This window comes from Aulonocara stuartgranti (assembly GCF_965226115.1).
Source record: "Aulonocara stuartgranti genome assembly, chromosome: 4".
NCBI lineage: Eukaryota > Metazoa > Chordata > Actinopteri > Cichliformes > Cichlidae > Aulonocara > Aulonocara stuartgranti.
Genome location: NC_138942.1, coordinates 13,351,255 through 13,374,892, shown reverse-complemented (window position 1 = coordinate 13,374,892; position 23,638 = coordinate 13,351,255). Strand labels below are relative to the sequence as shown.

Below are 23,638 nucleotides of genomic sequence, written 5' to 3'. Positions count from 1 at the left end.
TAAATATGAACATCCTCACAATTTAGTAGTGTTGTGCAGATAAACAGAGGTCCAGCTACTAGCTAATCTCATAAATATGTCAAAGAGGAAAATCGATTAATAACGTTGTCGCCAGACTGCAGGTGAATCATTCAGCCACTTGGTGGCAACAAAGGAACACTTGGGTTTAGCAGATCTGGTAAATATGTGGATATAATCACAATAAAGAAACCCTAAAAATGATTTTTAGTTCATGGTGAAAGTTAAATGTCTTTATTTCTCTTATTTTTAGAAGTATGCAATAACATCTTTTTTGCTAAACACCCAAAGACACAGTACAACTACACATTTGCACACATCTGTAGACATCTGTAATTAGCATATCATAGTGACAGTGTGGTTTAACTAATCTAATACACACATGCAGAGGTTTTTATCAGTCATTGCAGCTGACATGTACCCTAAGATTTAGCTTTAAATAAATGTAGTTTGGTTTTAAGAGCAGCTCTTAATGCACATCAGTTATACCAGAAATCAAAATGGTTAACTTCACATTTATAATTTAACATTATTACAGTCATCATAACAAGGTATCCAAGGCCACCAATGAAATAGATCCAGAAAAAAGTCTTGTCCAACATGTCGGCAAACTTGTGTTGTCTCTCCTTTTCCGCTTCGTTGGTCTCATGAGTTTCCAAGTATTTGGCCACTTTTCTGAGTATTCGACTGTTCTCTGAGCCATTCGGCTGGATGGTGCTAATGTCAGCTTTAGTTTCTGGAGGGATTGAAATCATAGTTAGAATAGGTTATGCCATTATTACTAAAAAAAAAAATCAAGCCTCAATAAACATCAAGACACCTCATACATAGTAACAATTTACAGTTTCAATATTTGCAGGATTTGCTCTACAGTCAAGTCTTCCTCACCCTCATCCTCATTTTGTTCCTTGTTTTCTGTAATTTTGGGGGCTGATCCTTTGGACCAACAGCAGAAAACCAGTTGGCCTTCTAGGGATAGCCTAGTAGTTAGCATGGACACCAGCATGCTCACAACCAAGAAGATCAGGCAAATACAGAAGTGGGGTCCTGCAGCACAAACAAATTAGTCAGGTTTTTTATTTAACACCCAGTGTGAGGCCATGTATACGGTTTGTTTGTGCACATGTTTCTCTTGTAACATGACTCACGGATTATTGGGCTGCATTCACTGTCTCCAGGGAGCTGGCTATTTAGGATATTGATAAACAGGGTGAAGCTGAGCACCAGGGTGACCTTGAAAGCATTGCGTCCTCCACCTCGCAGTGGCAGAGCAAAGCTGACTATATCAACAAAGAGGATCAAATAACTGGGCAGCATCAATGTTAAGAACGGGTTGGTAGGTTTGAGTTTTAGTTCCACCTTAGGAGTATAACAGAAAACATAGCAGAAGGAAATAAAGTAAGTGGCTTTTCATTTTTGAAAGAATCTTTGTAACACTTGACATTTTTTTACACCTATGTATATAAATGTTAGCCAGTGTTCAATTTAAAGATGAAAAGGACGTTATCTAAGGATGCAGCAGTTAATAAGATAAGTCCTTTCTTTGCTCGTCCTAGCTGTTGAAAAAATGTTGGGTCACCATCATATGTGACAAGAGAACCAGCAAATCCCCCCCCCCCCCCCCCCACCCCCACCCCCATGAAAGAAAGTGGGTCTATGTACAGCCAGATTCTTTCATTTTTGGACAGTGACACAATTTGTCACTGCAGTAAAGGCCCCGAAACAAACCTTGTTGACACTGGCTATGTCTTCTAAACTTCAGGAATTCAAAAAACACAATGATAATCATTTAATTTATTTTTAGTCTAATTCGTTTTTAACTGCTGGAAGGGGGGGGGGGGGGGTGTATAAAAATGAATTTAACTCTTAAACAGTCACTGCAGTACCCTTAGTTACAAATGGCAGGCCTGGGTGAACTTACCTGGATGTAATTGCGGTCATCTCGTTTTTTCTGAAGTATTGCAGACATCGTTTGCCAGTCTCCGTGACTATTATCACTTAGTCTCACTTCACCAAACACCAGTGTTGTACCACATTCTGAATAAAATTAAGTCTGCTTTGAGATTGCTTATTTTAAAATAGAGTCATAAAGATAATTTCTTTTCAGTAATCGAGTGACTTCTTAGCAATATTGTAAGACACAAATTAAAAGCAGTAAAACTGGTAGCAAAGACCTGCAATGAATTAAGTTATATTGAAGAACTGCAGTTACCCTGCTTTTTTCCATGTTACACTTTTATGATCGTTGATCATAAACGGTGATCAGCGGTGTTGTTATGAGATTATCGTACTGTTAAAATTATTACAATTCCATTCAAATGGTAATGCATAAATTTTACATTTCAACTTATACAAATGGCCAAAAAAGTACGCGAAAACGAGACATTATAAAACACATCTCAGAAATGATCACATATGTAGTATATTAGTGAATTGCTGAGCTTACTGTCAGTGTCCCAGGCTTGTACTGCAACAGGACACACATCATAAGCGAAGGGATAGTTGAACAGGTTAACTTCACAGTCCACTTCTGCATTTATGATCAGATCGTCCTTCACTGTGCCGTTACTGTACACCAGCACATTAGCAGAGCCATGCTTCAGAGTTGATGTCATTCTACACAGAAGAGATAAGTGATGTCTCAGAAGAATTTTAGCCATTGTTTGAACTGGCTTAGTGATGGCTCTTGGATGAAACTACTTACGCGTTTGTTACAAGGAGCTCTGGAGTCCAGATTTTGTCTACTGGCAGAATTACTTCATCAAACTTGTACACCGATGTGTCCCACGCCAACTCAGGATCTTCCCATTCCTGTGTTTTCAAATCAAAATTTATTTTTTTCAAAATAATGTTTTGGGGTTTGTTTGTTTTTTTTACTTTTTTAAAAAGTATTTTGAAGCTTACGATCGAGGCTCGTAGAAGAATTAGTAGATGGAGTTGCTTTGTGTTCTGTTGAAAACAAATTAGGTAACAAAGAACTGTCATACAGAAAAGTCACCAAAGAGGTGTAAATGGAGAAATGAAAATATATATATTAGCTCCACTACAAAAAGTTAATACTTACAACTTCCAGAGTCTGGTACTCTAATTTTGGCACTCGGACTTCGTGAGTGCAGCTATCGTTCTGTGGCTGCGACAACAGATTTTTATCTATCAACACGTTACTCAGACATCGGCGACTTGTGCAGTTGGATGAATGCACATGTTCTAAAATTGGAGAAAGTTTGAACATAAGTTTGAATACTTTTTACAACACTTTTTCACTGTTCTGCTCCCTCTTACAATATATTTTGTAGGATAAGCTTTGACAAAAGTAAGGTGCACTTACCTACAGTTATTACACTCAGTAAGAACATAGTCCTCACTAAATTGTGGGAAAGAAATTTCAGCATTTCTGTAGTCTCTAAACCGGACTTTATATCCAACTAAAAACTACAAATTGACCGACCAGTTGTGTGCAACTTTTTACCATAACTGTCCTATCGTCCTTGTTTAGGTTCAGCCCAACATGTCACTTTTATAACCCAGCTATGTCGTGTAACCTCTTAGAGTGTGCACGCTTCAAGACACTGACGCACAATAGCCTTTAGGAACACAATAACATGGTTATTTACAGAGGGTTCAGTGTGTTCGTGAGTGATCCTGTGTAAACAGAGAGCACATTTATTTCCAGTGTATTTTTACCTACTGACAGATACAGGTAGCTCCAGCTGCTTTTTGTTATTAGAGCTATGCTAATCTGCCTAACAATGGGCTGTGTATGTCATACATAAGAGTGAACTGAAGCAACCAGTAATACAGACAGTAATGCTGAATGAGGCTGGTCTGCCAGCCATAGATTCAGAACAAAGATCTGAGACATCTGTGGTTTAAGTTAAGTTGAAAAAAGGCGTGACCATTGATCAAACATCTAGTTTCGACAGCTGCATGATGAAGTCACTCAGAAGCTTATTAAGTTACATAATGCTCAGTCGAAATTCTGCATTGAGCTGGTACAATACATATTTTTTCATATGTAAAGACATATTGTTGCTGTACCCTATAGGCAGTATAATTATGGATTATTAACAATGCGAAAATAAACAGATCTCTCTGTCTTTCAAACTGCTGTGCCTCTGCGTGTTGATTTTAATTAAGGCCATCCTTAAATTTCGAATTGTACAGCAATTATGTCATATTATGTTAATGAAAATTTGAATTAATATGCATTTGGATTACATAGTTGTAATATAAAGAAAATAGTTATAATAGTTCCAGTAAACTAAAATTTCTAAAAAAAAAAACAAACAAAAAAACAAATTTGGCCTCAGTAATATTTTATGTGCTGGAAAGCATGTGCTACTGTACATTTAACTCCTTGCATGCTTGACACATGATTTAACAACATCTCTTAAATTAAACCCTTCTTGCCTCTTTTTCCAGCTCAAAACACCATCTTCTTTTTTAATCAAAGCTTTCTCTTAAAAACTCTGTAGATTGTCTTTAATCTGATTGTTTCCTTACCACTTTTTCGTGGTGGATCACTACAGCATCACTCCTAATCCATAGCAGTCACATACCTTTCAGTCACAGACACATAGTCTACATCAGTGGTCCCCAATCCCAGTCCATGAGTCCCGTTGTCCCTGCAGGTTTTAGATGCGTCCTTGATCCATCACAGCTGATTTAAATGGATAAATTAGTTCCTCAACATGTCTTGAAGTTCTCCAAAGGCCTGGTAATGACCTAATCATTTGATTCAGGTGTGTTGACCCAGGATGAGATCTAAAACCTGCAGGGACACCGGCCCTCGTGGACTGGGATTGGGGACCCCTGGTCTACATGCTTTCTAATAGTCTTGAAAATAAAGTGAATTAATCTTGGCCCATCACTTGCATGGCCCTTTAATTCTAATCTTAATTCAGGTATGTCATAATGTGTAGCCTTGCAGACATTGAATTATGTATTCAATATTGAATATATTGAATCCTACTTGTTATTAATCTCTGGCTGTCTTCCACAGTATGTCTTTTGTCCAGTCTTCCTTCTCTCACCCCACCTGGTCGTGGCAGATGGCCCCGCCCCTCCCCGAGCCTGGTTCTGCTGGAGGTTTCTTCCTGTTAAAAGTGAGTTTTTCCTTCCCACTGTCACCATAGGGGGTCATATGATTGTCGTGTTTTTCTCAGTATGTATTATTGTAGGGTCTACCTTACAATATAGAGCACCTTGAGGAGACTGTTGTTGTGATTTTGGCACTGTATTAAAAAACATGAATTGAATTGACAGTCAGTATGAGCTTATTTTATTGGTTATCTGATCAAAATCTTCTTTTAACTAGTTTACATTTTTACTTTTACCTCTTATTTATTTACAGTTTCTCCCTCCACACTGTGCAGGGCCATACAGGCCTATAAAGACATGTATGGCCCTGCACAGTGTGGAGGGAGAAACTGTAAATAAATCAATAAACCAATCAATACACCCTTGTGTAACCTTCATATTTTTGTGTTATCAGTCATGTAGTTAAATAGATATACTATTTCCTGTCTGTTTTCACTTATTCAATATAAAGCTGCTGCTTGCAAGTGACACACTGATGAACTTCCCTTCCAGGTTATCTCTCAGAGGAATGTCTCTTATCTCTGTCTTCACACATTACTTTAGAAAACCAGCTTCGTGAATCAGGCAGGTTTTGAAATGGAGGGACGATCATGTTCTATTTTTGAAAGCACAAGAAGTTTGTTTTGCTGTTGCTGACCTTGTTGCAGCTAAATTTGCTCTTATGACTGCAGTAAAAGTGGTTTGAAACGTAGTGTGTACTTTCGGTTCACCTGTGATCTTCCTTGTCTTATCAGAGCTAAATTGGGGACAATTGAGACAAAGAAAATCTGTGTGCCAATGACAAAGCCTTTACATGACTGAGCAAAGGTTAACTTCTTTTCTAATAAAGCACAGAATTTTAACATGAAAAGGCTTTAAGGCTTTGTCGTAAGGAACTTCTAAAATATTCCATAGGTCATAAATTCTTGTATCCAATAAGGGTTCAAGGAGACATGCTAGCAGTGATATCGCAAAAAAATGGGACTTTGCCTCAGGACCAGGCCGGCCCCCTACAATGTCACACTTTGCAGCCAACTAAATGTGAAGGTTACCACAACTTGAGCAACACATCGTCTTATGCTTGGTGGAATTGATGGACTTGTGACACCTGACGTACTCTGATCTACTCTGCAAGTAAGTTGAACATGTTTGTGCTTTGCAATGGGTTTATTAAAGGGGTACCTAATGTGTAAGACAGCGTTTTTAATCGAATGATCATATTTTCTAATAAAAGAATTAACTTTGTGAGCTACAAAAAAAACGCTAATAGAAAAAAAGTGCATAGTTTCTTTTACTTAATAATTGATAATATTTAAAAGACAAGAGGCTACGTTTATAAAAGTAAAGCTCACAAAACTCACAGAAAACAAAAGAGACATTCAGTTATAATAAGTGGATCCTAAATAATCTTTTATTATTATTATTACTCTAAAAACAAGGAACTAATTTGGAAAGACATTTAAAAACAAGCGATAGTGATATATACATTGTAAACTGCAATGAGTTAACAGCATACTGGATCTGTGTCATTTCAACTGTCTTGTAGAATTCCTCGAGGGTGGGAGTGGTCTCAGTTTTCTTAGACCTGACTGTCCTTGTCATTTGACATTCAGGGAACAGACTGATTGTTGCAGCAAATATGAGTCTAGCATTCCCCTACTTGTAATCCAAATACCTTTGCACTTGTTTTCCTGTTTTTTTCTGTGCATTAATTTAACATATACCAAAATGCAGACATCACCTTGACATAGTTTTCCATGGAAGACTTAGTAAAAAGTAGAAATAAGACAGTTCATCTTTTGGGCTGACATTTATTAAACTGTCATGAACACTGATTTGAAGATGATGTTGATTGACACAACTGTACAAACATTAACATTATTTGGTTTCATAATTAAACCACAGGAGATGTAAGATTAGACCTATTGAGTAGCCATTTATCTCGAGAGCAGATAAACAACAGCACGCAGCTCATTCAAATAAGTAATAAAAACACTCACTGGAAGGACATAGCTTATTGATCTGTGACTAAGATCCTGAAGAACAAAACTGGTAACAAGCTTAAAGCGGTGCCTTTGATTGTCAGGTGTCATTTATGATATCAATAACACCCAAAGTAGGCGTGTGTGCTGCAGACAAAAAGTGATAAAACCGTCTTGGCTTTGCCTTATTTTATGTGTTACTAGGTGTGATTAAAGTTTGACATCTGAGGTAACATTTGGAGGTGAAAACTGTTAGAGGTTGTTGGTGAGTAATTATTTACCCTTTCGATAACAAACACAGATTAATAACTACACCGCACTAAGGTCAAGATTTTTGCTTAATTAACCGAGACAAACCGAGACTTAAGTTCTTAGGATTCGAGTGAAAAGTTACAGTAGCTGGCCTTAACTTTTTATGACTTTAATTTCTCAGAAGTCATTTGCACTCTGTTATCAAAACACTGGTCACTGCTCCCTGCTGGCCATTGTCACATCTGGAAGACAGCAAACTTGGCTAAAATTCAAAACTAAAGAGATTAGCCGAAGTGATTAAAAAGAGGTTTTTCACTGAGGAAAATAGGTTTTCCCATAGCTTGAGTTAATCTTGTTGGATGGTCGGGGCCTAATCTATATAAAGCAACAAAGTCTGTAACAGTGCAAGCAAAATGTGTTAAAGTAAAGAAAAATGCACAAACAATACAGTAAAGGACGTATCATTATGAAAGAATTATGTCAGGCACTCAAACAGAATATTAAGCTTGACAGGATAAAAAAAATACACACTGCGTAACATCTAACAATTCTGATCATTAACAGTTGAAAATTGAAATTGAAAAAAAAAATTGATCCAACTAAGTTAATGCAATATTCTTCTTACTTAAATAACGGTTAAGTACAATAGGATCAGAAAACTAGTGTTTATGGAAGCTTGTTGAAATGCCATGAAATTGACATAGATCTGCCTGGTAACTGTTTTTTGGGCTTTTTTTTCCACTGGTAGAAACATACATGTTTGTTCTTTTTACCGTAAAACAAAGCTGGTGTTTTGTCCAAGACAAAAACAACATAAGAGGAAGAAAATGGCATACTTACAATATAACAGAGGAACATGCCGTGCTTACATAAGTCTGTGTAATTGCCCTAATAACAATTTGGTATCAATATGATAAAAATGGTTTTGGACCTGGATTATATCTGACCTCTCTTAATGTCTTATATAACTCTTTCTATGCAATTGATGGCTAAACTTAAACATTAATGTGTGCGTGCAAGTTACAATGCTCGGCTTGTGGTTTGATCATTCCCTGAACGATGACTGATTTATTAATTTTTTTCACATATCTGTACTAATGAGTCTGACCAGGGGCGACCACAGCGCTATTTTTTTATGCCTAACTGTAGATTTATTAACTGGCTTATTTTCAGTGCTGGTAATTTAACAGAACTGAAAAGAAAAATTCCTATTCACAATTGCACTTTTTTATAATGTGGCCATATAAGTGCTTATTGAAAGCTTTGTAATGGAACTTTTTAGTTAATCATCAGCCAACAAGAAGCAGGTGATCACGAGGTCTATTTTTTCACACCTGCTCATTTTCTGCTAATAGCCAAAGGCACAGAGTGACCGTGGCTGCTAAAACATGAAGGTTTTGAGTCTGCATCTACATTTTAGTCACATGTAATGAGTGAATGAATACATGACACGTTATTCAAGGTAAACTAAAAACTTGATATTTTAGTCTGCATTTTCATGTCATCTCTGTCTTTCTGCAGGAGACTGAACTTTAGATTTAATCAAGATGAGCACAGAAAGAAGTGAGCAGGTCATTGATACCTGCTGCACCACAGTCCACACGCTGGGCAGGCAAAATGCAAAGAAGGAAAAGAGTCTCCGCTACATGCAAAAAGATGGCAAATTCCCTGTGATGTTTCAACAGGCCCCTGGAGACTGGACCACATATTGGATCGACATCTTCACCAGTCTTGTAGAGATCCGCTGGAGAATGATGTTCCTTATTTTCTCCCTTAATAATATTGTTTCTTGGCTTCTTTTTGGTCTGTGTTATTGGTTAATTGCCCATGTAAATGGAGACAGTGATAATGCAGATGACGATCTCTGTGTTTCAAATGTGCGCGACTTCACTGGGGCATTTTTGTTCTCAATGGAGACCGGGGCGACTATTGGTTACGGCTACAGGCATGTAACCGAAAACTCTATTGTAGCTATCATTGTGGTGACGATTCAAACTGTGTTTAGCTGTCTTCTTGACACAGTTGTCATTGGCGTTGTTGTAGCTAAGATGGCATCTGCTCGTAAGAGAGCCCAGACGGTGGGTTTCAGCAGATGCGCGGTGGTCAACTTACGAGACAGGGTTCTGTGTCTGTCATGGCGCCTCGGGGACTTCAGAGGTAATCACATCCTGGAGGGGGTCGTCAGGGTCCAGTTAATCCGCTATGTAAAACAGCCAGTGGGGTCACTTGTAATCACTTACCAGGACTTAGATATAGAGGAACGGGAGATTGTCCTCGCCACACCTACCACTATTATTCACAAGCTAGAGCCTGGCAGTCCCCTGTACAACATGGGTCCTGATAACCTGCGGGACAATCGCTTTGAGCTGGTAGTTTCTTTCACCTACACAGGGGACTCCACAGGAATACTCCACCAAACACGTGCTTCCTACACATCAGCAGACATCCGCTGGGGCCAGCGTTTCCAGGACGTGCTGAAAATGGGCAAGAAACACTACAAGGTGGACTTCAGTCTTTTTCATGTGACCACATGGGTGCCGGTGCCTTTCCTCAGTGCAGAGGAATACAACAGGAGGGGACGTCCTGCAGATGGCACCACACTTATACCAATAGGGAAGAGAAACAGACACATTGCTCAGGTGAATCTTAACATCAATGAGGAGATGATCCTGCAAACATTTTTGTAGATGAAATGACAAAAGAAATCAAAATGAAATTAAAATGCAACTTTCACTGTTCCCATAAAGATTATGTGATAAGGTGAGCTTTTGTAAATATGTTTATAGCCAATGTAAAATCATATAATACAGCATTCAGAAATTCATGTTTGCTTCTGCCATGTAAAATGAAAGTGTAAGTGAAATAAACTGGAAAAATCTTCTCTTTGGTCATTTTAAAATGGGTTTTATTTCTAATTGCATGATAAAAAATAGTACCAGTCATAAAAACTACTTTGAGTCCTGTGTATGTAATTACCTTTGTAGCTCTTTACCTCCCCCTTGTGTTCACCCACTCAATATTCCTGCAGTCCTAGAGATTTTTGTGCAGGTCAGAGATACAGTCATATCGTTCTCGCACAGTCACTTTATTTACTTTAGACTTAAACACCGATTAACAAACACCTTACCTTACCACCTTACCTACATTGTATTCCTGTGACCAGCGTCATGCATGTTTTTTTGCTTGGTTCCAGTTTCACCGTGAAGTTTTAAAAGTGATGTACACTGAGTGTCCCAGTCTGCCAAAAAGTACATTAATAAATAAACTATAAATAAATAAGAACGATATAACCTCTTTTTGGACTAGAAACCTTAAACAGGCGCTGCAGCTTTCCATTGGTTGTCACTGCCACAGGGGCGGGGATATGCGCACGTGTTTTTTTATAGTCTGTCTTTTCAACCACAAATATCTTCTCTAGTATTGCTGGAGAGGGTTATGGCAGAATTTACAGCTCCACACGAGAAGCCAGAAAAAAATACTAACAGAACGTCGAGATTTAAAAAAGGGCAAAGTGCGCATATCTGGCGCACATATGGAACTTACTGCGACAAGAAACGATCCTATTTGCAGCCAAGGACTAACAGGTAGGTAAAAACATGTGTTGTGGGAATGTTCTGTGTAGTTATGGATGTGGGGACATTGGGAGTAGTTGAATGTGCGTGTTGATGTTAAAAACGTGAAAAATGACTTTTCACGGTTTTTAAGGAATAAAAAGTTTTGATCAGAAAGTAATACCACTTTCTGCAACAATATTATTGTTGTTGCAGTGTGGTTTCAGAGACTGCAGGATGTGAACTGGATGTTCTGCAAGGATTGTCTTTGATTTGAACTAAACTCTTAACTCTGTAGTTGGCGCGTGATAAACATGTTGTTAACTGTCTAATAAAAAAGGAAATAACATACAGCATACATACATATGTATATCTATATCTATATATATGTATATATACACATACATATATGTATGTATGTATGTGTATATATATATATATATATATATATCGATTTGTGTGATGAAAAATAGACCACCTTTATGTAACCAGTTTCCATCTGCCTCAGCTGTTAGCTCTAAATGAGAACACATGCAAAACAAACAATCCCAGGTTGTGCAGCCTTTGGAAGCCTTTTCTGTCACCATGAAACAACCTGCTGTAATAAGTGATGTGATACTGAGCAGATAAAAGCTAACTGTGCAATAAGGAAGGAAGCTTGCAATGCACTCAGTGCAGGTTTATCAGGACTTGCAAAGCTGGAGACTCCATCCAAGTGTTTGAGTTTGTGTCCCACAATACACCAGTATAATTGCTTGTATAAGACTCCTTGCAAGTGTATGGGAGAAAACAAAATAAGATAAAACATTTAAAACTTGGAACAAGCATGGTTTAAATTTCCTGAAAATACCAAGTAAAATACATTGAAACCTTGAAACCTATTAAACATAATGTTTTGGCATGCTTTGCTCTGTGTAAATGGTGCCTCATATTATGAGTGGCCTGTTGCTGTTTCAAGTTGACCCCACAATGACATCATAATAAGTTGAGAAAACAGAGATGATGCAGGGAAACCACGTCCAGCAAATCTTATCCCATGTGACCTTTGACAATATCCAAAACAATTTAAATGACTTGAATGACTATCGAAGAGCTTTGTTGTTGTTGTTTTTTTTAACGAGCTACAATTTCAGAGTTAAGAACAATCAGAATATTCACTGAAAAGGGCTCTGGACTTCATTTATGCACTTCAGATGTGAATCTCTGATGAGATAATGAGTTTTAAAAGTGGAGCAGTGATTTATTTTGGCACCACCAGAGCGTGTCTGGCTGTCCATAACCTTTTGTAGCCTGTGGTGTTGTATTTTAATGGACCTCTCATGCCACACACATCAAGTCAATAGCTTTTCTAATTTAGCTGTCCTTGTTGTTCTATTACATATAAAGCAAGGCTACTGCTTCATTAATTGTGGTTCAGGGCAACTCTGTATTCGCTCAGTAATGACATGTAATAGCTTGTGAATGTGCAATAGGTTTTTACATGCATGCAACATATGATTCTGTTATGTCTGTCCAGAGCTGCAGCTTGTAATGTATTTTTCTTTAAGAGATTTACTAGATTAACATGAACTTGATCTATAATTTGACTCCGTTCCCCAAGGAAGGGCCCGCCCTAATTAATACTTATATTAAGCAGTGTAAACATAATTTCCTACTTTGCCAGGTGTCTAATGCTTTCCTTCTATTACTGCTAATTTACCTAATCTGTTGACTGTGCTTTCTGACTGCTCAGTTTATGCATTTTCTGAGAGTATACTAGAATTGTGCTATTAACTTTAGATGTGCACTGCATTATTTATTTAACAGCTACCACACACCTAGCTGTGCTGATCTATGTTGTCTCTCTGTCTATAATTTCCACAGCCCACTTTACTAATGAGGTCCAAGCCAGGCATCAAAGAAGAGTGACCAGCCCTCACCAACAGTGCTCATCACTGGCAGAGAAGCACAGACCTAGTCTCCCCCGTCCCTCACAGGACTGAATCCTGTTTCCCACATTTTCTGCACAAGTTTGTCCTCAAGATCATTTAAAACTGTTTCTCCAACGCTTCTACCAAAAACTTAGACTGTTTTCCAAAGCAGAATCGGCCCAGCCCTCCCAAGAGGAAACTATGGGGAGTGTGAGAGGCCACCGTTACAGCATTGTGTCCTCTGAGGAAGATGGCATGAAGCTAGCGAATATTGCCATGCCAAATGGCTACGGCAATGGCAACGTCAACAAGGGGCATACGCAGCACCACCACCAGAGCCGCTTCGTCAGGAAGGATGGCCACTGCAATGTGCAGTTTATCAATATGAGCGAGAAAGGCCAGCGTTACCTGGCAGATATCTTCACCACCTGCGTGGACATTCGCTGGCGCTGGATGCTGGTCATATTCTGCCTTTCTTTCCTGCTGTCATGGCTGTTTTTTGGCTTTGTCTTTTGGTTGGTGGCTCTCTCTTATGGGGACTTGGAGAATGAGACGCAGATGTGTGTTTCCAACGTGGACAGTTTTACTGCTGCTTTTTTGTTCTCAGTGGAGACACAAACCACAATTGGCTACGGTTATCGCTATGTGACGGAGGAATGCCCCATTGCTGTTTTTATGGTCGTCTTCCAAAGCATCGTAGGTTGCATCATTGATGCTTTTATCATCGGTGCCGTCATGGCCAAGATGGCAAAGCCCAAAAAGAGGAATGAGACGTTGGTGTTCAGTCACTATGCTACAGTGGCCATGAGGGACGGCAAGCTTTGCCTGATGTGGCGGGTGGGAAACCTGAGGAAGAGTCACCTGGTGGAGGCCCACGTAAGGGCCCAACTCCTCAAGTCCCGTACCACTGCCGAGGGAGAGTTCATCCCTCTGGATCAGGTAGACATTGACGTAGGCTTTGACAGTGGCATTGACCGAATTTTCTTGGTTTCTCCAATTACCATTGTTCATGAAATTGATGAGGACAGCCCATTTTATGAGCTGAGCAAGCAGGAGTTGGAAACATCAGAGTTTGAGATAGTGGTGATCCTCGAGGGCATGGTCGAGGCCACAGCCATGACTACTCAGTGTCGGAGCTCCTATATTGCCAGTGAGATCCTCTGGGGCCACCGCTTTGAGCCAGTGCTCTTTGAAGAAAAGAACTACTATAAAGTGGACTATTCTCGCTTTGACAACACCTATGAGGTGCCCAGCACACCCAGCTGTAGTGCCAGGGAACTGGCTGAGAAGAAGTCCACTGCCTCTAGCTCGAGGAACTCCTTTTGTTATGAGAATGAAGTGGCTCTTGAAAAAGTTGAAATGGAGGAGGAGTTTGAGGTGGAGGAAAACATGGTAATGAGGGGTGTTGAGGTTTGCGCACTTGAGGACAGAAACACAGATGAGGTGTTAGACTCTGAATGCAACCTTGACTCTTTGCCTTTAGAGTCAAGGCCTTTGACGGTAGAATCAGAAATATGAACCCAGGTTAAAAACTGTCACAGGGTACGTGAAGCTTCGTATGACTTGGGTCTCTATTGCTGTGTTTGAAAATACAGGGCAAATAAACCCTGCAATTTGAGTATGAACTTCTCAGTATGCAGAAGCTCTCACATGAAACAACACGTACAGACAAATGTGTTGTGTATGGTGAAAGTGGTGAGAGATTAACTGGTTGCATGGTGTCAGAGGAATAAAATGGGAACGATGCCTTCGCTAATACACACTGTGCAGTTTGTTTTCGTGCACAATGCAGAATATTATCCACCGTAAAACATTTTACTAGAATAGTCAGTTCATTTAATGACTAAATTTGCCTATTTAATCAATTGCATATTCGTAGTTTGCACTTTTTGCATGGGGTTCATCTATGGTGTAATACCTCATCCTTGTGGAATAAATGTCACAAGGTGTGATTAGCTAGACTAATTTTATATATATGTAATTTTATACATATATAAAAAACAAGGAATTATTTGAATCACATGTTTTCATCATTCTTTGCAGCAACAACCCAAACCTATAAATTTCTAATCATACATTTAATGACAACATTTTTGTTTAACAGGCTATAACATTTTTACAAGTTCAACCACCATTAAATAAACAAGGTATCATTTGTTAATGAGCTGGTCTCTTAGCGAAGTTTATTTGCAGTATTCTTCAATGTGTTGGTCTGAAAGCTCGATTGAGGATTAAAATTATGTCTTGCACAGATTACGGGCATAAGTACACTGCTGTCCTCAACCTATCATCTTGTCTATAGAGCATCTCTTGCAATGTGTGCCTTAACAGAAGTTTTAGTCCCAGTAGAGGCACTCAGGTGGTTTGGCTTCGACTACGCACACAATGCATTAGATGTAAAGCAGAAGGAGTAGCATTAAGATGTGATTCATTGTGCAATATACTGCCACTTCTTACAGGTCTCTGTGTTGTAATGTGCAATACTGTTCAGTGGTGGAAAGTGACAGGAAGCTCAACCTTTAGCCAAGGCTATGAATGTTGATGACAGCTGCTGCTAAGTTACATATTGTATGTCAGACAGAAATCTAGAAGCCAAAATGTATTATTTGTGTTTTAAAGCGTTTTGAAGTTTGCCGATGCAGCCTATAGTTTTATTTCTAGCTATAGACAAGCATGACTCTTGTCGGTGTGTTTTCCAAAGCTTTAGTGCACTTTCTTCCTCATTTGAGATTTTTCCTCCCAGTAAGAGCAGAAACTAGGTTATTTCCCTAAAAGCCAGATGTGCACATATTAATAAGAGGCAACTGTAACACATCTGTTAGTTAATTGGAAACTTGAACTGATCCTCATCTAACAGAGCTTGGCTTTTGAAACACTGAATTATTTGAATAGCTTTTTAACATGTTATTTTAACATCAGTGTTCTTGGCAACTTGGGAGATTTGCAGAATTTGGAATTTTTTAACCTTTTAGCTTCCTTACTGTGGGTCTTGTGAAGTTATTTGTCATTTCTGAATGGACCCCTGCTTTGTCTTATGAAAGATCAGGACTAATAATTCACTTACAATCAGAAATCCTGGCCGGATGGAGAGGGCTTGACTTCAGTCTTACGTAACATTAAGCTTTACCTATTACTCTAGGAGTTATTATGACACATTCGAGCGTGGATAATGTCAGTGGATGCCAGAACACTGTAATGCTTTTTTGGTAAGGAAATCTCACATGGGCACTTCTCCTGTCTTAGATTTTTATTTTTCTACCAGGGTCTTCCCACCTTCCTGCACAAACCACAGACTGAACAGATTTTTTTTTTAATCTTTTGTAAATTATAATGCAAATACTGTATTCTGATATTGCAGTTGTTGAAAACAGTTTGTCCTTTTTTCAATAAAAAAATTAATAAAATGAAATCATTGTGAAGTTGATGCATTAATTGTAAACTCCGCATCATGGAGATATTGTGTCTGCATGATCTTGTGATCTGACTAACTATCCATCCTGCTCTGTCGCTTTTCCCAGCAAAACTTTATAAAGAGCTGTGTGGTGCTGTGACCCAAATTTCCAGCTGTCAAAGCTAACGCCATCAATTTCTGTATTTCAACAAACTGATCCACTCCACTTCTGTGAAAGCCCACAGTGGCAGGTGGCTTAACTGGATATAATTTTTAATGACACAATGGAAAGAATTTCGACTTCACTTTTCTCTGCCTTTTTCCGTAAACTGTGGGAAATAAATTCTGCGGTGTACAATGTCTCAAGGGAAAGTGTTGATATGTAACAGTATAATATCAGAATGCGTAGCTCTGCTACTCAAATCCTTTGCTAAGACTTTATTTTGAATGGAGATGCTCTCATATTCTCTTAGATGCTTCAGTTGAAATGATATATGTGCTGCTCAGTAAAACAAATTGCGTAACAAACCAATATTCTAGATGCAATATGCAGAGGATATGCACCATGCAATGCCTCTAATTCCGCATTTATATGCACAAAATACTATTAAGCCACAGATCTGATCAATGTAGCTGAGTAATAGCTGAACTTCTGTTTTGCAGGTTGACACGGCTATCTGCAAATTTAGCTATTTTCCATCCACAGCACAGACTGATCCTAGTCTCATCCATGCTGAATGCAACAGATTGATCTCGCACATCCGCTGGGAGGCAGTGGGCCGATTTGATTTGTTTCTGCATAGGAAGTGTCCCAAGCCTCTGGGCTTTTTCCACATTAGCCAATCAAAATGCCACAAAGCTGGAGTTTGGAATAAAATTGAGGGTTATCCCTTTTTCCTTCATAGCAAATTAATTTTAGTTCAACAATTACAATTTTCTGTAAAAATCAATCTTGTTGTCAAAGAAAGGCAAAAAATTAATTTTAATTCTTATTAGCTGTAAAATCCTATAAAGCCGAGTCCATATTTGTAGCTTCCTTCTAAAAATATCTTCTTAATTTCACCAGTATCATCTCTAAACTTTTGCTATGATCACAAAGAAATTTCACTGGATGCGGATGGTGGATGGTGACTGTTTAGTCCATGCTGCGTGCCCTATTTGCAAGAAATCGACAGCCAGCGCCGGCCTGAGAGCTCCTGTCAATGCTTCTGATGACGTCTCTCTGGCGAATTCCCTTGAGCTGGCTTATTAGCAATAGACTGATCAATCTGACCTTCAGATTAGAAGGGTGAATGTAAACATAAACAATTAACCAGCAGAGTCAACCAACACGCGAAAGAACATACAGTATAGCTTATGGGTTCATGTTAAATATGGTAGCAGTTGCAGCAATTTGAACAAAAAAAACCCTCTGACATACTCCATGTTTCAGACCTGAACATAAATAACACATTAAGATATGACCTCCTGTCAAGTCTGTAAAGGCAGAAATGTCCCTGGATTATCTCAATGGCCATCGCTTGCTTAAAGTTTATGGTCATAATTTTAAAATGTATTAAAAACACAGTCATATTTATTGCTCAAGAGGAAGACTGTCTGTAGTCTGGAAAGTTGGTCACATCTAGGAGGGAATTATATCAGAAAAACTATCCGAGCCTCATCTTATGTGGGCCACATCCGCAGCTTGTCACTTTATAAATAGCTGTAACAGTGTATTTGCCCTGAATTAACGTCCTAAGTGTCCTGGTGAGGTCATTAGGCGGCAACAAGATTAATGCTGTAAATCAGATTTAAAAAAAGAGGGGGGGATTACAGAGGAGTTTCCTCTTTATTGTGAAAACAAATTGTGAAAATCCAAGACAGTGACATGTGTGCGTTTGCCTGATTAAATGACTCCGGTCTCTTTGTTTTCACTGGGTTAACCTTGAATCATGAGTTCTAGCAGTTTGATTTGAGCCGATCTGTGTCACTTGTTTTGGCTTATTGTTTCTGGTCATCTAACAGCTAAGACATCTCTGTTACAGTCACATCAAACGCTAGTTTAGCTCAAGCAAGCCACTTGTTTTTCCTGATAGATCAGCTGATCTAAATGCCACCTCATGTCAGTTCATGGTTCATCTTACATCCTTCTATGCATCATTTTGGCAAATCTAATATAGGGCATGCACCCCACTTCAATCCTAGGAGTTTTCAAAGATGTGTCTGACTTGCCTGCTCCATTTTGTACAGTTGGTCTTGAATCTGATCTCCCTACTTTACGCTTTTTTTAAAGTATGAGCATAGTTGAGCCAGGCCATAGAGTGGAGCCATACTGCCAGTTATGAATAACTGTTAAACTACACCTTTTACTAAACAAACCTCTGAAATTGGGATTAAGAGACAGCATCGGCATTTTGGATATACTAAACAGTGGTTTGGGCCTTGGATTTTGCAATAATATAACTAATGGCAAGTATATGTAAACCTCATAGAAAGTCTGTGATATATTGCTGTCACATAAGAAGACGGGGAATGCCACAAAATTCAGTAATTCAATCATAAATTAGCCTTTTATAAATCCTTGATCTTTAGTGTAAATAGGGGGGAAAGACACCATGACACCATAATGGTGTTCTGTGAGTGCATCAGGATTAAATTAGGTAATTATATAATTCTGATGACATGGCAATTACATAAGTTTTCTCGGTAGATCTGGCAGTGCAATGGAGGCCTGCTGACTGTCAGTCGATGATGGCGGTAGGGTGACTGACAATGGGGCAAAAAATACTGATACTCACCTGCTGCATTTAAATTGCCACACCAAAAATGATCATGTTGCCATATTTCTCATGTAAGGACACTGCTGCAGCAGAAATGCTAACCCATGTAAATAAAAGAAATGCAATCTGAACAGTGCGGAAGCACGTGACTGGTAATGGGATTAACTCTTACACAAGCACTCAGAATCTAGCATTATATAGAAGAGAATCAATTTTTTTGTCTCTATGTGTGATTTATATTCACACATAGATTTTTATTCTATAGATTTACAGGCCATTACACACAGAACACTGAAAAAAAAACAAAGCAAAGTTTAGAATTTTTCTAATCTGAACTTGTCGTATAACATGTACAACACAGTGCGTTGCATTTCTGCAGTAAATTTGTCCTTTAAAAATGCACTGTACAAAATAGTCAACATCAAGCAATGATGAGCTGGTCCTGAAACAAGAAGAGGAAAAAACTGAGATTCTGAGTTCATCTGATTCTAAAGAGAATTTCATGGTTTGATCCAGGAGTGTTAGTTGTATGATGACTGCTTTCGCACTTATTATAGGATGTCATTGCAGCAGTTTGAGCTCTTGTTGTCAGAGCAGTGGCCACAAATGACAAATTATTTCAGACGTGGAGCAGCATCATCCATGTGTACTCGGTAAAATAGTATTATTTTACTATTTGTATTTATACCAATGCCAGTTTTGCCACTGTGCCAACACACTTGTTGCCAAATGCATTGGCTTGATTAGGCTGATCTGTTTATCTGAAAAATATGAAATATGAATAGCTGCAATAAGAAGAGTCCAATCATTCTTTTTAAAGCAGGAAATATTTGCACAGATTTTACGTATATACAGTATATAAAGACCTTCATAGCCAAAAAACTGATGTAAGCGGTATTTAGCATTAAAACATGTTAGCATGATAGTTGTTAGCACATTGATATGAGCATTTAGCGCAGAGCCAGTAATTGTAGCATCTGAGATTACGCGATACAATCAGTTTGGCATTTTCTGTTGGAGCCACACAGTTTTACAGTTCATTTTAAAAAGCAATAGAGTGCCAGATCACAGATAAATGTGTTTCACTAACACGGCCAACACTCAACACACTTGTCAAAATCTTCTGCTGTTGAGTGTTTAAAGAAGTTTCTGGCTAATTTATTTATTGGTTTCATTTTATCAGCCTGGGCGATTTCAACTTGATTTTGCCCCCTTTGTGTTTTTTCAGTTGTTACTCAAGTTTCATTGTTTTGCCTACCAAGAAAAATTTAAAAACGATTTCACGTTACATTGGCATGCGTAACAGGATTATGCTGTATTAAATTTCAAGTAATCCTTGCTAATTTTTAATGTCGTTTCAGCTACAATAACCTTACACATTTGCACAAACACATACATACACACAGCACACTGACACTCATTTTGGCCTCATCTTTGACAGCTGAGTGTCTCATGACACTCAGGGGAGGAATAGGAGAATCCAGCAGGTACAATATGTTGGATGGGATTCAGGCTTTTTCCATTCCCCGAGCCCGGTGAAAGACAATATGTATATTTATTCACAGTGGGTGTGTCCGGTCACACAAGCAGCAACAAAAACTGCATTCAGCAGATTGCAGTAGTCACATTTACATGCTGTCAGTTTATTGTTGTTCCCACTTTGCGTTCTCATTTCATGCAAATTTTGTTTTGCAAACATTGTCATTTAGGCACGGTGCATGCACGGGCTTGCAATCCTATATGTCATATCTCAGTAAATGCTTGTCTATTAATGCCTCTGATCTTCTGGCTCTGGCTCCTCTGACCTTGACAGAGACAGCCAGAGCCAGGAAACAAAAGTGATCCCAACTTTATGGTCATTGTTGGCTCATAACCAGTAGCACTTTGTACTTAGAGGACTTGGCTGTGTGCGGTATCACACTTTTTACTTGTTTATTTATTTTAACCTATAATACAGTTGCTTCAGAAAATAAGAAGCAATAGCTAACATGCAGCCTTCCTGTCCTCCGTATATACTGCACGCTTCCATTTCAGCATCCCCAGCATCTACTTGCAGCTCAAATGAGCTACTCGTCCTGAGGTGGAAGTGATACATTATAGGATTAACAGGTGCAGGTAGTCATCACTGTTTTGTGTATCTCTGTCTCCTTAAATGTCTGATTTGCCCGTTTTATGTCATTCTCCTGTTTTGTCATGCCTGCAAAAGTATCCGGTCTCCCCTTAAACTTGGTTAGTGAAGTCTGGAAAACAATAAAGGAAAATAAAACTTGTGATTTCATTGAAGGATAATTTAAATGGAACTGGATACTTGAGAAGGGTTTGTTTATGGTGACAGCTGAGGAGTGATGGATTCCTCTCAACTGTGTCCAGCCCTTGAGTGATAAAGGTCAACATTAAACCGGTCTTGTCAGCCAGCGACTCTTGTACATTCATATACAGAGCACAGCCAACTGCAGGCCTAAGTGCCAAACAGGGCATTGTTTATTTATGTCAACCAATATCCGACCAAATTGTGCTGGCCGTAAGACTAAATATTTTCTTATTTACTTATTCAAATCTTCTCGATGATGTTTTCACAAAATAAATACAATTCCAGAGTTTGAAAATTATGATAGAGATGATCCTTCGCTGTATTCGCTGGCACCCAGTTCGACCACAAGCCTGTTTCTTTAAGAAGCGCACCAGCTGGCTCCATGTTCAAAGAACAAAACTGCTCATTCAGTGTTGTAAATCTGTTTTTGTGAATGGTGCGCTGTTTTCTTTCCGCTGAATGTGTGGCACAGCAGCTCCCTCAGGACAAAACAGCTTCCACACCTAAAAGAGCCAACAGCCAGGGTTACCATAACGATATCTGGGCAACAAGCGACGTCAGCTCCAGTATGGAACCCTCTGCGGGGCAAACAGAGACACATAATAAACTTGGAATCAAACTCTTGTTGTTTGTTCGGCATCCCGAATAGATGATGATGATGATCATCATCATCATCATCAACTTTATTTATAAAGCACTTTAAAACAACCACAGCTGACACAAAGTGCTGTACATTGGAACTGTAAAATAAAATTACATGAGATATAAATAAAAAACAAATAAAAGAAGAGTGAAATCATTAATTAAATAACTACTGCATTAAAAAAGAAACTAAGTCTCACTGAGGTTAAAAGCCAAGGAATAAGTGGGTTTTAAGACGTGATTTAAAAGTGGACAGTGAAGGGGCCTCTCTAACATGCATGGGCAAATTATTCCATAATTTTGGAGCCACAATAGAGAAGGCCCTGTCCCCTCTGAGCTTCCTCCTGGATCTCGGTACCTCCAGGAGCAGCTGGTCAGCTGACCTGAGAGACCGACAGGGTATGTGGGGATGAAGAAGCTCAGAGAGGTAAGGCGGGGCAAGACTGTGTAGACATTTAAAAACAAACATAAGAATTTTAAAATTAACTCTAAAAGAAGATGATGATAGTATGACATGTTCAATTATTTTTAGAGCTCATGTGACAGGCTTCGTGGCTGAACCTTTGCTCCCCGGTAGATCTCTGCTGCTCCTGCTGTTGCTGCGCTTCGTGTAACTGCTTTTATCTGATTTGCAATGAGGCCCGCAACACTTTACTATATTTGCCTTTTTGTATTATTTTTATAGAATTAGCTTGGGAGCTGTTCTTCACCAAACCCAAAGTGTGGCAAGGTAACAAATACTGTATAAACAGCCAATAAATTTAGAGTAAATATTCGGTCTTCTCTGTTTCGCAGAGGATGAATTCTGTAGAGCCAAAATGAAAATTATGATTAACAAAAACAGATATTCAAGTTCTAAGATTGTACATGTTAGAATATTTCTGCAAATGTAATCAGTGATTCTTTTCGACATCTGCTTGGCAATTAGACGTCGCTATTAATCCAGTATTATTAAAAACTTAGAGCACAAAATATGCGTATTGAAAACTATTCTGTGCAGCGGTGACCTTTTATTATCATCACTCAAACATCATCAAACAAAAATCCGCGGATGGATAAAAAAATGGTCCTTGAGTATATTCACTTTATTTATAGTGTTTATAGAAAATGTGCTAATGACCCCACCTCATTTTTGGAGCACATAATATTGCTGAACCTAAACCTGACCAACTGACACAACCCTGAATAATAGCACTGCCCCCACAGGCTTGTTGAGTACTCACCAAGGAGTGATGGGCACACCACTTCATCTGCCTCTCCTCTTACCCTGATACATCATCACTCTCTAAAGGAGTAAATCTGGACTCATCAGACCACATGACCATTTTCCATCACTCCATTTCAATCTTTATGTTTTCCAGCAACGTGAAGCCTTTTTTTCTTGATTAGCCTAGCTGATAAGTTCTCTTCTATATTGTGCATGTAGAAATGTTCTCAAACAGTTGTGACTTCTACTCTTGTTTTTGTTTTTTTCTGATTTGATTTCAAGATTTTTCTTTCTACCACATTTCTTCCTTGAGGGTCCAGCCAGATTTTAATAACATGTTCTTACCCCATTTTTAATAGTTTCAGCAACCTCTTTAGGATATGTCTTCTTATAGGGTTATTTAAAAAAAAAAAAGGAGAAGCAACTCACTGCATCAATTAGGGTTAATTAGCCTGTTGTCAGTCAAAACTCATATTTAACTTATATATTCACTGTGCTGCTGTGGTTACTCACTGCATTGTTTGAACTCAGATAAC

At 38.7% G+C, this 23,638-nt stretch overlaps 2 protein-coding genes across 3 annotated transcripts; one reads left to right on the top strand and one right to left on the bottom strand.

Annotated features, from left to right (window-relative positions):
• Window positions 1–373: 373 nt before the first annotated feature.
• LOC309704493 (ligand-gated cation channel ZACN-like) lies at window positions 374–3,458 on the bottom strand. The gene is made up of 9 exons (XM_082529662.1): window positions 3,347–3,458; window positions 3,083–3,225; window positions 2,923–2,967; window positions 2,723–2,829; window positions 2,465–2,634; window positions 1,940–2,055; window positions 1,167–1,377; window positions 907–1,065; window positions 374–754 (listed from the first exon to the last, which is right to left on the bottom strand). The coding sequence occupies exons 1-9, from the start codon at window positions 3,408–3,410 to the stop codon at window positions 498–500; spliced, it is 1,272 nt and encodes a 423-aa protein (XP_082385788.1). The 5' UTR covers window positions 3,411–3,458; the 3' UTR covers window positions 374–497.
• A 2,648-nt stretch (window positions 3,459–6,106) lies between these two features.
• On the top strand, window positions 6,107–16,180 carry LOC309704196 (inward rectifier potassium channel 2-like). Of its 2 annotated transcripts, XR_014276166.1 has the most exons (3): window positions 6,107–6,231; window positions 8,853–10,915; window positions 12,746–12,969. XR_014276166.1 is itself a non-coding variant. In XM_082529238.1 (2 exons), exon 2 carries the CDS (start codon window positions 12,994–12,996, stop codon window positions 14,308–14,310), a length of 1,317 nt encoding a protein of 438 aa, XP_082385364.1. In that variant the 5' UTR covers window positions 10,069–10,915; window positions 12,746–12,993; the 3' UTR covers window positions 14,311–16,180. The 2 variants fall into 2 exon arrangements, 1 of the variants encoding a protein (XP_082385364.1); XM_082529238.1 differs by lacking the exon at window positions 6,107–6,231 and having other exon boundaries at window positions 10,069–10,915; window positions 12,746–16,180.
• The last annotated feature ends 7,458 nt before the right edge of the window (window positions 16,181–23,638 follow it).